We start from the raw sequence: 16,815 nt of genomic DNA, 5'->3' as shown, positions 1-16,815 counted from the left end.
ACAAGGATACAACCCAAAAAGAAAGATGAGGATGATCACATAATACTTTAATTGATGTGGCTGCCATGTTTTGGTAATCACGAAATTATTGCTATAATAACACTTACGGGTATCCTCTCAAGTATTGGAAAAGGGAAATACATACAAAATAAAAGGAAAAAATTGTATGATTTAACATTTTTATTTGTTAGATGCAATGTAATGATACTTTTCCAGAGTGAAGTTTCTCCCATAACTTATCTCTCCAATAGAATACTAGAGAGGTTTCTTTTGAGACACTTACATATGTAAATACCAAACCATCCTAATCAAATAATCTTAAACATTATTTTAAAATTGGTTTCGCATATTTGTGACAAGATTTTCGTGTCGTTCCTAAGAGCATTGACCTTAAACTCACACACCACATCAGATTTCATAACCCATGCTTTGAGCCCAGCAGTCACAACTCTCAGACCAAGTTTCATGTTCAAACTCAAAGAAATAGGTTTATTTGATTTCACATCATTCATGCTCATATCCATAACCTTAGGCAAAGGAACATTTGTTCCTGTTAGCTCAACCATCACTTTTGATGAAGCATCATGACCTTGTTCCAATGCTGGGAACTTTCCTGTTGCAACCATAATCCCCTCGGACATTAGGGTAACAACATTATCATTGTTTTCGTAATCAAGTCCCAACCTATTATTAGGGTTCTTAACCCCTAACGAAATTTCATATTGTGGGGTCTTAGATTTCCCAATTGTGTTGACCATAACATCGTTGATTGAGAATGTAGGTCCCATTGGGTTGAAGATGAAGTACAAGACGGCCAAGGTTATGCCAACTATGGCAATAATGGTGATAAGGATGAGACATAGGGTTAGCAAGAGGCGCGTGGAGCAACAACAACTACGAGCTTTTTTCTCCTTTGGTAGGTTGCGGTGTCTTTCCACGATCAAGGCATTCTCACGTGGGGGAATACGGTAGATTTGATCCTTAGGGAATTGAACAATGTACATTTCATGGTTGTCGAGATGACCAGGCGGTGGTAGCAGTCGAACTGGTGAGGACACCGCCTGGTCGTCTCTAACCTCTTTTATGGTGGTGCCATTCTGTGGAGTCTGCCCTTCCATGGGAGGAACCGCAGAATGACGCTACCTCTTAGGTGCAATGTGTATAGAATGAGGCAACTACAACTTCAATGATTGCGTGCATTGGAATATGACATGATTTGGGAACTTTGATGTCTTAGAATAAAATAATTGGGTGCTTACAACGTGGAAAACAAAAGCATGACAACTCATGAGAGTTTGTTATTTTGGTTTTGCTTTTGCTGGAGAGTTTAGACAGCTTTACTTTGAGGGAATAAGAGTTCTAATACAACTGTGTTCATTTGTTATTTGTTATTAATAAAATGACACATAATTAGTGTAGTAAACACGTCTATTATTAGAGTCTCATCCTGATTTTGTCCATTTTGTGCTTAAATCGAGTGTAATTAGCATGCTTGTGAAAATTACTGACTAAAATATATAAAGATGATATATTCTTATACAAACTTAAAATATCGATCCTTAAATATCACATCATAGATGATCATTTTAGGTTATGTTTGAAAATTATGAGATAAATGAAATGAGAATTATTAAGTGGTTAGGAAGGGGACGAATGAAATAAAAAAGAAGGCAAATTAAGTTAACATCTTCATTGTTTAGCAGTATAAGAAATAGATGAGATGAAAGTAATGATAATGTAAGAATAATTTTTATTTTTCCTTTTAAAATATAATTAACAATGAAAAATGGACAATAATATAATTATATAATTTAGATATTTTGACATTTTGTCTTGAGAAAAACCTCAAATTAAGATAACTATGAAAATAAATATGTGGATAGTTTTAAAGTGCTCTAGAAACCCTTCAAAATATTCCACTCTTTCATCTAACTTTTAAAGAAGGAAGAGATTTTCCAAAATAATATATTACCTTCTTCCCCTTTAAAACAAGACTCAAAGCATAACCTTAAAATATTATTTATAACACCTCACTTTTTTTGTGAGGCAGGAAAAGTTGTTAACAAATATCCTCAAGCTATTATTCAAGGAAGCAAAGTAAGTAATTTCATTTTTCAAAAGATTGAATTTCACCTCTTATATATTGGACACATATATATTACCTTCATCTCTAAAACAAGACTAACAAACATAACTTTAAAATATTATTTGTAACACCTCACTTTTTTTGTGAGATTTTGCACAAAATATATTATCGTGTCCCGATTTTCGGCTATACAATATTCTTATAGTCGTTACTACATTTTATCAGTTAAAAATGTAGAAAAATCTTTTAGTCTAATCACATTGGGCTTTGAATTTTTAATATCGAGGTTCGGAAATCGGTTACGGAATAGGGAAGTTATCAGCACCATATTCGTCTGCTTTAAGCGGTACCCCTCACTAAATTATATGACTGATATTACACTTTTAAACTTATTTGGTTATTTAATTAACTATTAAAATGACAATTTTATTTATTTTTTATTGTGCATCACAAGATGAAACTTTGCTTCTACGTATCCCTAATATGGAACCAAGACTATATAGTTCTTTGGGTAGAAAAAAGTTTGTTGGTTATAATTTTTTTTTAGAAATATGTGATGATTAATCTTAACTAATTTTCTATTAAAATGAGTGAAGTACATCCCTTGTGTCTGACATCGTATCTCATATTAATGATTAGTTAAGATCTCATAATTTCATTTTAAAGAGATTTTTTAGAAAAAAATAATTGTTCTCATTAATTTTCAGAAAGTGAAGTGCAACTCATATGTTCGACACCGCATCATATCTTAAAATCATGGTAATTTAATTTTAAATTTTTTACGAATACATTAATTATAGGGCTTATCATTATAATTTTTTTTATCATACATATAGATGATAAAGGGTAGAGGTAATGAAAAAAAATAGATACATGTAAGAAATTGAACTTACCTACACATGTGAATCAACATCAATTAATTGAGAATAAAGATCCAACTCAATAAATCCATGTATGCATTGGGCCTATATGTGGTTCCAATGGTCCAACAACTATTCCTACATTTCAATGACATCATACGATTTTTTGTGTTGGTAGATGATGGTTGTAGTTTTTGGTGGGATGATTTTGGACTGTCGTATTTGAAAGATAATATCGAGGGTATAAAATGATTGATGAATGAATTTTTTGATTGAGTGAATTGTTGTATGATGTGGAAGATTATACTTTTTTGGATGATTTTTTGATGGACGATATGGATGTTTTTTGGGATGTTGAGGAATTGAATCGATTTTATTGAATGATTTTTTGGGTTATTGTGTATATGAGATTTTAAGGTTGTTGTGGATGATATGAGTACATTTTGGATTCATTTGGTGGGTACCTATCTTTTTATCTAGTGAATAAAGCATTTTATTTATAGTCTAGGATTTACCACATGTGTTTAATGAGAAGAATATCTCTCATTAATTGATTAAAGGAGGTTAAGAGAAATAAATTAGATTTGTTTAATTAAAATTTGATTTCTATGATTATGGTTTGGAAAAAATTAAGAGAAAATCATATTTGAATTTAATCTTTATTCAAAATCCACATCTCCAACTGTGATGTGTTGAAGTTGTCTCCAACTAAGTTTTCTGATTAATTAGTTATACTTCAAATCCGAAGAACTCATGCCTACATTGTTTTTATTGGAATCATTATCCACTTAGCGACAATGAGCTTAGTTGAATCCCTCTATTATGAGTGTTCTAAATCATGAGGTCCAAACTGGTTCCAAGCCCTTGAGAATACTCCACAGCTATGCCCAATAAGCTTATCAATTATTGACCAATATGCAGGGTATATCACACCTTGTTCGCTTAGATTCCCTTTTAAACCACATGATGAACTTGGTGTATAGGTGCTCAAATGCACGGGCTTAATTGACTCATCTAAATAGGGCCTAGCCTAAACATTTATGAATGAAAAGTGACTAAAGGCATCTTAAAATTCAAATAGGACATAGTCTGAGTTGAAGTATTATTTTAGTGTCAAATTGTGTAAGAGACCATTAAGGTAGAAGGATCCAAAATTCCAAATCATAGCAAGCCTAGACAGAGAAGGATTTCAAAGAACATGCATAAAATACCTGAGAATTTAATATTTTATATGTAAATCATTTAACATTACTATTATATCATTCACTATTCATTTATATTAATTTTATTTGATACTCAAAAGTAAGTAACTATTAACACATGGATTTGTGGAATTCACAATGTATTTTTTTTTTACTTTATAGGCGGATAAATCATATTCTTAAATAATGAACCTAAAATCAACAAACAATTACATATGGCTTAAAAGCATCTGTTAGCCATCAGATACTGAAACCATATAAAACTATATCTCTAAGATAAGTAGTTTAATCTACTCGTATATAAATCCTATAATATCCATCAAATTAAATGTATTTGTTCATTGTAGTCCTTCAATGTTTTTTCTTCTCTTTGTCAAAGATAGTGGGTGAGAAAATGACTGTCATAACAAGTACCATAAAATCACATATGGGGAGTATATATGATTAGTTGACAATATATACTTATAGTTAACATTGATAGGTCCTTCTCGGTAAACTCCGCAGAAAAATAATTACCCAGTGGCTGGCTAATTAAGCAGGAAAATATGCCAATGGTGGAATAAATATGTACAATATCTCATTGAACAAATCATATAATTATGATAAAACTGCTCTATGATGATTTTTTATTTATTCAATGATGGTGTTGAAGTGGGTCTTTCCCTCTTTTTATTTTCTTCAAAAGAAGTGGTAAAAGAATTGTGTAATAATAGTGATGTGCTATATAATACTGGAAAAAAAATCCTCTCCAATATAATATTGCGGTATTGGTTAAACAAGACATTTTGAGATTTGTCATCTTCTCTATGTATCACTTGGCCTTCTTTATTTACAATACAAATTAATTTTCCTTTCTAAGGTTTAGAGAAACAAAATACAACTGCATGAAGTTGTGCCTGAAAGGCTCAGATTAAATAAATAAACAAAAACCAATAAGAATTAAAGACACGAAAAAATAAATAAAACAAGGATACAACCCAAAAAGAAAGATGAGGATGATCACATAATACTTTAATTGATGTGGCTGCCATGTTTTGGTAATCACGAAATTATTGCTATAATAACACTTACGGGTATCCTCTCAAGTATTGGAAAAGGGAAATACATACAAAATAAAAGGAAAAAATTGTATGATTTAACATTTTTATTTGTTAGATGCAATGTAATGATACTTTTCCAGAGTGAAGTTTCTCCCATAACTTATCTCTCCAATAGAATACTAGAGAGGTTTCTTTTGAGACACTTACATATGTAAATACCAAACCATCCTAATCAAATAATCTTAAACATTATTTTAAAATTGGTTTCGCATATTTGTGACAAGATTTTCGTGTCGTTCCTAAGAGCATTGACCTTAAACTCACACACCACATCAGATTTCATAACCCATGCTTTGAGCCCAGCAGTCACAACTCTCAGACCAAGTTTCATGTTCAAACTCAAAGAAATAGGTTTATTTGATTTCACATCATTCATGCTCATATCCATAACCTTAGGCAAAGGAACATTTGTTCCTGTTAGCTCAACCATCACTTTTGATGAAGCATCATGACCTTGTTCCAATGCTGGGAACTTTCCTGTTGCAACCATAATCCCCTCGGACATTAGGGTAACAACATTATCATTGTTTTCGTAATCAAGTCCCAACCTATTATTAGGGTTCTTAACCCCTAACGAAATTTCATATTGTGGGGTCTTAGATTTCCCAATTGTGTTGACCATAACATCGTTGATTGAGAATGTAGGTCCCATTGGGTTGAAGATGAAGTACAAGACGGCCAAGGTTATGCCAACTATGGCAATAATGGTGATAAGGATGAGACATAGGGTTAGCAAGAGGCGCGTGGAGCAACAACAACTACGAGCTTTTTTCTCCTTTGGTAGGTTGCGGTGTCTTTCCACGATCAAGGCATTCTCACGTGGGGGAATACGGTAGATTTGATCCTTAGGGAATTGAACAATGTACATTTCATGGTTGTCGAGATGACCAGGCGGTGGTAGCAGTCGAACTGGTGAGGACACCGCCTGGTCGTCTCTAACCTCTTTTATGGTGGTGCCATTCTGTGGAGTCTGCCCTTCCATGGGAGGAACCGCAGAATGACGCTACCTCTTAGGTGCAATGTGTATAGAATGAGGCAACTACAACTTCAATGATTGCGTGCATTGGAATATGACATGATTTGGGAACTTTGATGTCTTAGAATAAAATAATTGGGTGCTTACAACGTGGAAAACAAAAGCATGACAACTCATGAGAGTTTGTTATTTTGGTTTTGCTTTTGCTGGAGAGTTTAGACAGCTTTACTTTGAGGGAATAAGAGTTCTAATACAACTGTGTTCATTTGTTATTTGTTATTAATAAAATGACACATAATTAGTGTAGTAAACACGTCTATTATTAGAGTCTCATCCTGATTTTGTCCATTTTGTGCTTAAATCGAGTGTAATTAGCATGCTTGTGAAAATTACTGACTAAAATATATAAAGATGATATATTCTTATACAAACTTAAAATATCGATCCTTAAATATCACATCATAGATGATCATTTTAGGTTATGTTTGAAAATTATGAGATAAATGAAATGAGAATTATTAAGTGGTTAGGAAGGGGACGAATGAAATAAAAAAGAAGGCAAATTAAGTTAACATCTTCATTGTTTAGCAGTATAAGAAATAGATGAGATGAAAGTAATGATAATGTAAGAATAATTTTTATTTTTCCTTTTAAAATATAATTAACAATGAAAAATGGACAATAATATAATTATATAATTTAGATATTTTGACATTTTGTCTTGAGAAAAACCTCAAATTAAGATAACTATGAAAATAAATATGTGGATAGTTTTAAAGTGCTCTAGAAACCCTTCAAAATATTCCACTCTTTCATCTAACTTTTAAAGAAGGAAGAGATTTTCCAAAATAATATATTACCTTCTTCCCCTTTAAAACAAGACTCAAAGCATAACCTTAAAATATTATTTATAACACCTCACTTTTTTTGTGAGGCAGGAAAAGTTGTTAACAAATATCCTCAAGCTATTATTCAAGGAAGCAAAGTAAGTAATTTCATTTTTCAAAAGATTGAATTTCACCTCTTATATATTGGACACATATATATTACCTTCATCTCTAAAACAAGACTAACAAACATAACTTTAAAATATTATTTGTAACACCTCACTTTTTTTGTGAGATTTTGCACAAAATATATTATCGTGTCCCGATTTTCGGCTATACAATATTCTTATAGTCGTTACTACATTTTATCAGTTAAAAATGTAGAAAAATCTTTTAGTCTAATCACATTGGGCTTTGAATTTTTAATATCGAGGTTCGGAAATCGGTTACGGAATAGGGAAGTTATCAGCACCATATTCGTCTGCTTTAAGCGGTACCCCTCACTAAATTATATGACTGATATTACACTTTTAAACTTATTTGGTTATTTAATTAACTATTAAAATGACAATTTTATTTATTTTTTATTGTGCATCACAAGATGAAACTTTGCTTCTACGTATCCCTAATATGGAACCAAGACTATATAGTTCTTTGGGTAGAAAAAAGTTTGTTGGTTATAATTTTTTTTTAGAAATATGTGATGATTAATCTTAACTAATTTTCTATTAAAATGAGTGAAGTACATCCCTTGTGTCTGACATCGTATCTCATATTAATGATTAGTTAAGATCTCATAATTTCATTTTAAAGAGATTTTTTAGAAAAAAATAATTGTTCTCATTAATTTTCAGAAAGTGAAGTGCAACTCATATGTTCGACACCGCATCATATCTTAAAATCATGGTAATTTAATTTTAAATTTTTTACGAATACATTAATTATAGGGCTTATCATTATAATTTTTTTTATCATACATATAGATGATAAAGGGTAGAGGTAATGAAAAAAAATAGATACATGTAAGAAATTGAACTTACCTACACATGTGAATCAACATCAATTAATTGAGAATAAAGATCCAACTCAATAAATCCATGTATGCATTGGGCCTATATGTGGTTCCAATGGTCCAACAACTATTCCTACATTTCAATGACATCATACGATTTTTTGTGTTGGTAGATGATGGTTGTAGTTTTTGGTGGGATGATTTTGGACTGTCGTATTTGAAAGATAATATCGAGGGTATAAAATGATTGATGAATGAATTTTTTGATTGAGTGAATTGTTGTATGATGTGGAAGATTATACTTTTTTGGATGATTTTTTGATGGACGATATGGATGTTTTTTGGGATGTTGAGGAATTGAATCGATTTTATTGAATGATTTTTTGGGTTATTGTGTATATGAGATTTTAAGGTTGTTGTGGATGATATGAGTACATTTTGGATTCATTTGGTGGGTACCTATCTTTTTATCTAGTGAATAAAGCATTTTATTTATAGTCTAGGATTTACCACATGTGTTTAATGAGAAGAATATCTCTCATTAATTGATTAAAGGAGGTTAAGAGAAATAAATTAGATTTGTTTAATTAAAATTTGATTTCTATGATTATGGTTTGGAAAAAATTAAGAGAAAATCATATTTGAATTTAATCTTTATTCAAAATCCCGATTTTCATGATTATGACCCTTAATAACTAAAATTCGAAATTTAATAAAAGCTATTAATCAAAATTCAAATTTTATTCATTTTGAGATATTTAAAAAATGTTATTTTTGAGAGAAAATGTCTAAATAATTTTTCTTAAAAAGTCTGAAATTGTTTTAACCTACATGAGTATAGGAATAATAAATTTTTTGACTCTAAAATACTTAAAAGTAACTTAAAAAACTTGATTTGGCGTTCAATTTTCGTATAACCCTTATAAAAGCATTGTTTTATTTTTGCATGGTTGTAAAAAATTATTTTTTCTCTTATTTTTCCCACATACATGAGAATTATTGATATTTGATATGATAAACCTTTTAAAACTGATTTCAGCTAACAAGTGACCATTAAATCAGTTAAAAATCATTTTTAAATTTCCTTTAAATAAAAAACAAAATTGTATTGAATATAGGTCATCATGAAGTCATTGATCATCCATTAAATATTTTTCCAAATTTCTCTTTTTATTTTTGGAAACAATTTTTGTGAGGGAATTGAAATAAACTCCATTAAATGTTAATTAATTAATTTAAACCCCATTTTGAAGTTCGAGTTGAGATTGAATTTTATGTGTTTGGCCGAAAAAAAACATTTTTATTTGGTTATTATTTAAAATTGCAACCTCAATCAATTTAATATTGAACTTACTTAATTTTCAAATTTTGAGATTGCAATCCCTCAATTATACCCTTGATCAAATTTGAGTAAAAATGAATCTTTTAAAGATTTAACTCTTTTTAAAACAATTCAGGCAACCTAATCAAATTCATATGAAAATTATTTGATTTGAAGAGATTTGTATCTTCCATATTGCAATCATTAATTTATCTTACCAAATAATTATTTATGGAAAAATTGGTTTTGAAGTATTTTTAGGTTGGGCAAAATTGGGTGTTCACATCTGCATCTAATCACTTGTTGCTTACTAGGTAGTGCACAGACTGAGGTTCGGGTGCTATAATGACAAATAACTAGTAAAGAAATGAACGCTAATTTTGTCGAGGTCCAAAAAGTCTTTTTGTTGACGTGTGATAGAGAATGAAGTCTGGTCAAGAACGCAAGTTTGTGTGTTGCTGAAACTTGGGAAAAAGTTGAAGCCAAGAACACAGGTTTGTGTAGTACCGAAGCTTGGAGACCCAAAGATAAAGCTAAGGATGCAGGTTTTGGGACTCTGCTGGGGAAGAAGTTGAAGCCGAAGACACAAGTTTGTGTATTGCCGAAGCTTGAAGACCCAAAGATAAAGTCACGGATGTAGGTTTGTGTGCTACCGAAACATGGGAAAACGGTGAAGCAATTGCGCAGGTTTGTGTACTGCCGAAGCTTGGAGACCCGAAGATAAACCCAAGAATGCATGTTTGTGTGCTTCCGAAACTTGGAAAAAGTTGAAGCCAATGATGTAGGTTTGTGTACTGCCAAAGCTTGGAGACCCAAAGATAAAGCCAAGGATGTAGGTTTGTGGGCTGCCGAAACTTGGGACGTAGGTGAAGCTTATGACACAAGTTTATGTACTTTTGAAGCTTGGAGACCCAAAGATAAAGCTAAGGACGCAAGTTTGTGTGCTGCTGAAACTTGGGAAAAAGGTGAAGCCAATGACGCGGATTTGTGTGATGCCGAAACTTGGAAAAACATTAAGCCAAGGACACAGGTTTGTGTACTGCCGAAGCTTGGAGACCCAAAGGTAAAGCCAACAACATAGGTTTGTATGTTGCTGAAACTTGGAAAAAAGGTGAAGCCATGGATGCAAGTTTGTATACTGCTGAAACATGAAGACCCAAAGATAAAGCCAAGGACGCATATTAATGTGTTGCCGAAACTTGGGAAAAAGTGAAGTCAAGGATGTAGGTTTGTGTACTGTTGAAGCTTGGAGACCCAAAGATAAAGCCAAGGACGTAGGTTTGTGTACTACCGAAACTTGGAGACCCAAAGATAAAGACAAGGAAACAAGTTTATGTACTGCCGAAACTTGGGAAAAATAGTGAGGCCAATGATGTAGGTTTGTGCACTGCTGTAACTTGGATAAAAAAGGTTTGATTTTTTGTCTATTTGTTTTTTATATGAAAGTAAACAAATGTTTTTTATGTATGCTATGAATGTTCATTTTGTATTTTGTCTATGTGTTTCTTACCTATTTGATATTTTTCTTTTGTATGAATGTTGTTTATGTATGCTATGAATGTTCTTGTTGATGTTTGTAGCTATAATAGTTAATATATGTATTTTACTATGCATTGATTAGTATGGTTATGAAGCAATGCATGTATGTCATGTATGATATGAGTACTATATCTTTGTTTAAATGTAATGGAATGAGGGGTAAGACTCATTCATAAATGTTCAAGCGTACCACTCATGTTTTATTTTTATATTTTTTGGGTGGAACTCATCAAATTTTATAGGGTCGACTGAAGTGACAGTTGTTGTCTATTGTTGATTGGTACTATAGCGTTTCACCTATCCAAATATGCCCCAATTTACCTGAAGACGCCTTTTTCTTAAGATAATCCATAAAATTGCCCCAGTGTAGGCTTGCATAGAATTTCTCTCAAAAGTGTTGATGTTTTTGTAACAACAAAAAACTACTACATTGTGCCTATTATGAACTCTTCTCTTCACTTAGAGGGCTAAAACTTAGATTCTTAAAAAATTTGCCCTAGTTTGGGTGATTGAGGATGTATAGCAGTTAGTCTTCACCTTGAGGGTGTTCTTTTAATTTTCCCTAACTTTGCCCATAATGCCTTATGTATGCATCAGATGAGAATTCTCTCATTTTATTATGATACAAAGCCTCACTTACAAGTTTTCAACTTAGAATCACTCTCATTTTCTTAGGTTACTCATGTGGGTTTTCAACCTAACACTCTTTTTCTTTTTGTTTTTTTTTGTTTTTTTGTGAACACCCTCATATGTGATGACTTGCTTCGGTAGGAATTAAAAGGCTTACATGGGCCATTGCTAAAGTTGTTCTTGATGCTGATTAACTTAAGGTCTTTCCTTGTTTGGTTGAGAGAGTTCAATTTCTGGAGCCATGAGAAGCAACTTCATTACTGCCCCAGTTTTGGGTTTCTTGTATCTTTCTACTATAAAATGGGATCAACCCAAAAATTGCCACAGTTTTGGGCTTCTTGTAACTTTCTATTTGAAAAATGAGATCAATCTAAAATTGCCCTAGTTTGAGATACTTGTGAAGAAGATTTTTCTCATGACCTTGACACGGTTTTGATGAAGACACCAACATCACGTAAATAAGAAAATGAAGAATAATTTTAAAGACAATGGAGATAAAGCTTCAAGGAATTAGAATCTAAGTCTTTAAGTAATTCTATCATTATACTCTATTATATACAAATAGTAGTAATGCTCAAAAGTATTTTTAGAGAAAATTGAACACCACAAGTATAAATGAAAACAAATTTCAAAATATTGTGTAACAGGTTACCAGAAGTAAGTAACAGGTTACATGAGTGAGAAACGACTTACCCAATAAAAATTGAACAGGTTAGTCGATTACACCCATTTGAGTAATCGATTACATATTGTAGTAATCAGGTATTCAGTTGAACAAAATATTTGGGTAATCGATTACATCCTATGAGTAATCAATTACGCAGTATGCAATCAGTTATTCAGTGGACAGAATGTTTGGGTAATCAACCTTTAGGTAATTGATTACACTATGTGATAATCAATTACTCAGTTGAAAATAATGTTTGGGTAATCAATTACGTCAATGTTGTAATCGATTATTGAGAATTGTTGCACTAGTTTATGATTCAAAATGCTCAAGCTTTCACTCCAAACGAAATGGTTTCATTCCAATCAATTCCTACCTTTTCATAGAGGTGTTATGGATGATGTCAAAGCCTGTTTAAAGGCATTGAAATTCACAACTCAAAAGAACAACTCATATACACAATCTAAACTTTTCTGAAATACTTGTTATGTACTTTTTGCAACTTGTTCTTAACTTTCAGATTATATTTTATGAAGTTGCTTCAAGTGTAGTTTTTCAAAGATATTCAAACTTTCTGAGCATTATTATTAAGTGTGTATAAAGGTTTATTGGATTGCAAGAGTTCATAGTTCCAAATCTTGTCAAGGCAATCCTTGCCATAGTTACAGTTTTCTTCATTAAAATTTTGAATTACTTTCTTTCACAATGGTGTGATAAGAAAGGGGATAGAGTCACTTGGAAATGGTGTTTTCCAAAGAGTAATATAGGTATTCGAGAGTGAGTAAGATACAAGGAAATCTCGGGGTGAGAAATTGTAATTGCTACTCTTAATATCTAGTGAAGAAATCTCTTATGCTACAAGAGTACTGGACATAACATTTGGTGGACAAGAATGTGAACCAATATAAAAATCTTTGAGTACTCTCTTCTCCCTTATCTCTTTAAATTTGTTTGATATTTTTCTACATAACCTTTTCCACAGCTACTAAATTAGTTGTTATCTCAGTCTTACAATTGGCACTATAGCTTTTTTGAGTAATTTATTCTCAAATCTGAACCTGTGTCTAAGATTGCCACAAGATCATTTTTGGGAGAAGGTTCCAACATCAATCACCCTCCAAGCTTTATTGGAGAATGCTATGACTTTTGGAAAATCAGAATGAGAATATTTATAGATTCTCAACATCTGGACATTTGGAATACGATTGAGGAAGGACCTTATGAACCCTTCACAGTTGTCAATAGTGTAAGGGAATTAAAGCCTAAATCTTCATGGAATGATGAAGACAAAAAGAAGGTGCAATACGATCTCAAAGCAAAGAACATCCTCACTTCAGCATTTGGCATCGATGAATTCTTTAGAGTATCAAACTGCAAATCTGCTAAAGAAATGTGAGATACTCTAAAGACTACACACGAAGGAACAGGGGAAGTCAAAAGGTCGAGACTCAACACGCTCTCCCAGGAATATGAAATGTCCTGTATAAAGCCTGGAGAGAAAATACTAGATTTACAAAAGAGATTTACTCACCTTACAAATCATCTTATTACACTTGGACAAACTTTATCAAACAGTAACTTGAACTTAAAAGTTCTAAGATCACTCAGCAGAACATGACAACCAAAAGTAGCATCCATTTCTGAAAAGAAAAGTTTATCAAAAATGTCATTGGCTGCTTTGTTTGGTAAATTGCAGGAACAAGAATTGGAACTCAACCAACATGACCAACATGAAGAGTAAGAAAAGAAGAAGAAAAATATCTCTCTCAAAGCGAAGGTAGATATATAAGACTCATCGGGATATGAATTAGAAAAGGAAGAGATGGAAGACATAAGTCTTTTTGTAAAGAAGTTCAGTAAGTTCCTTAAAAGGAACAAATGCTCTAAAACTGGAGAAATAAAGAAATTCACCAAGAATAATGACGCCTCCACTTCAACCCAAAATTTCACATATTTTGAATGTGGTAAGCCCGATCATATTAAGATGGACTGTCTAAACCTGAAAAAGAATGTCTTTAAAGGTGAAAATGAAATGAGGACTGGACGAAGAGCCTACATAGCTTGGGAATACAATGATATTAGTTTTGTTCCTATGCTATGTCATTATTCAATGTCTCAATCAATGTTTCTTTGTCCATGCCATGATACATTCATACCCAAAGCTTTCTCTTTGTCATGCAGTGTAGTGACATTTCTACACTTCTTTGATTCTTGGAAATTGTTATTTTTGTGATTTGATTGCAACCCTAATATAATGCGGTTAGATTCTAGTTCTAGATCAATAATTGGTGAAGCCAAGAGAATATTTAATTAATAAATGGTTTAAAAAATTTGATTGGTTGGATTGGTAACTTCAATTATAAACTGAACTCTTTGAATGAATCTAGATCAATAATGTTAAACCGTTATTGAACGTGACTATGAGCAAGTAGGCACCAACTAACGAATTATTGATATAAAGATGCTAGGTTATATATTAAATTCTAAATCAAGCACATGTAACTTGGCTTTAAATTAGGAAAAGGAGATTTGGTGCCCCAAAGGTATTTCATTTTACATATTGATAAATAAATACCACTGCACATCTCTTTCTAAAGGAAACTTTGGGATAATTCGATATATTTTTTGGTGTCCACTTTCTTATGAACCAAGTGTTGCTTTGTTTAAGTAGAAATGTGAGTTGTCACCACATGTATAACAACACTTTCCTAGACTAATAGATATTAAAAACTTAAACAATTATTATACAGACGCAAAAAGATGTGCTCTGTGTCTTTGAAACATGAAGCACACATCAAAGCTACTCCATAATGCAACGATCGAGATACTAAGGGCATAGATAAATGAATTATATTTGTTAGAGAGTATTAGGGTTAATAAATTATTATTAATTAGTTATATTTTATTTAAATTTATCCATAAATTATATATATTGTTAGTTGTTATTCGATTTGTTATTTATCTTATCATATAACAGTTTTTGTCTATATAATAAATTATTTAGACTTATACATATTTAAGTTTGACCAAACATTATCATCTTAAACTCTTCTACATGATATTATAGTGGTTTCATCATGTGTGACATGTTTAGTCATTATTTCACTACTGAGGTGCCGAAAATTCAGAACTCGTATTACTCATCTCCCTTTATCATGTCACATACTCGTTGGTATTCATTCATTTTCTTCTTCTTCTTCAATCTAACAATTCCAAATTTCATGCAACAATTATCCAAATATACAAATTGGCTCCAATAAAATGATTCACTTTCTTCATTTTATATATATATATTCATTTCTCTTCTCACCCATGATCATTTTGGTTGTCTTATCTCCCAGTGATTAATTATATTAGCGGTCAACTTATTTTCTATCGAAGAACTTTACGACAGTGTTTATACTAATGGTTTCTTTTTCCATTGGCGATCATTTTAGTGGTGCCTATTCTCTTATTGATGAATTATATTAGCAATGACATTTTTTCCCATTGATAGTGATCATTGAGCTCTCTTCTCATCGATAATCGTCCAATAGTGTTTTTTTCTCCTATTGATGAATTATGTTACTAGTGACATCTTTTCCCATTGACACTCATCCTGATGGTGATTATACTAATTGTTCTCTTCCTATATCGATGATCATTCTCATGATGATTATATCATTTATTTCTCTTCCCACCAATGACCATTCCAGTTGCACTTTCCCCACTAATAAATTATATTAGTAGTAACTTCTTTTTCTCATTGACGGATATTTGAATGGTGATTATATCTGCAAACTTTGTAATTTACAACACATTTTTAGCGATTTTTTGTGAAGTCCATACAATCATTTGGTTATTTTCATTTTTAAATAAATTATTTGTAACAAACTTAAATGTTACTAAACTTTATCTTGATAGAGTATGTTAGATGATACTTAAATTTACAAATCATTATCTTATTTAGGATTTAGTTACATTCATTTTATTTAAATTTTTCCATAAATTATGTTTATGTTATGATTTGAGTTGTTACTTATCTTATTGAGATTTTTGCTTACATAATAAATTATTCTGCTATATTTAAATTTGAACAAATTTTATCATCCTAAACTTCAACAAAATTCTAGGTGTTATGCGTATAGCAAAGTTTGCAAAAGAATAAAGGAGTGCCAGAATAATGGGTGCTTAAATTGGAAGGAACCCACTTTTCTGTTGCTATTAATTTGTTTTATAAGTTGTTGCTGTTGAGTAACCCTATTGAGGGTGAAAAGGGAATATAATAATAAAGGAGAAGGTAGAGTGTTTTCATGGATAAATGCAAAGCTCCTTCTATCTCAAAAAGACCATATTTTTATATCTTTAACCAATAATATTTCCCAAAATAATAAAAAAATATTAATTTATATTTTCATATAAAAAAAATCAATTAGGTAATACATTTTGATTGACTTGATACACTATTAGAACCCCAATGAGTATAGGAAATCATCATCATCAGCAAGTATGACCCTTAAGGGCCCATGATGATAAATGTCCTATTTTTTAAAAAAAAATCGTATTTTGTTTTATTAGTATATTTATTTTTATAAGTCATATAATGATTTTAGTAT

The 16,815-nt window shown here is 31.5% G+C and overlaps 2 protein-coding genes across 2 annotated transcripts; both read right to left on the bottom strand.

Annotated features, from left to right (window-relative positions):
- LOC109337142 lies at nucleotides 309-1,118 on the bottom strand. The gene has a single exon (XM_019574077.1). It carries the CDS (start codon nucleotides 1,116-1,118, stop codon nucleotides 309-311), a length of 810 nt encoding a protein of 269 aa, XP_019429622.1.
- On the bottom strand, nucleotides 5,421-6,230 carry LOC109337070. Its single transcript, XM_019573976.1, has one exon. It carries the CDS (start codon nucleotides 6,228-6,230, stop codon nucleotides 5,421-5,423), a length of 810 nt encoding a protein of 269 aa, XP_019429521.1.

The sequence above is a fragment of the Lupinus angustifolius genome, chromosome LG01 (genome assembly GCF_001865875.1).
Source record: "Lupinus angustifolius cultivar Tanjil chromosome LG01, LupAngTanjil_v1.0, whole genome shotgun sequence".
Taxonomy (NCBI): Eukaryota; Viridiplantae; Streptophyta; class Magnoliopsida; order Fabales; family Fabaceae; genus Lupinus; species Lupinus angustifolius.
This window is presented reverse-complemented; position numbering and strand designations above follow the sequence as displayed.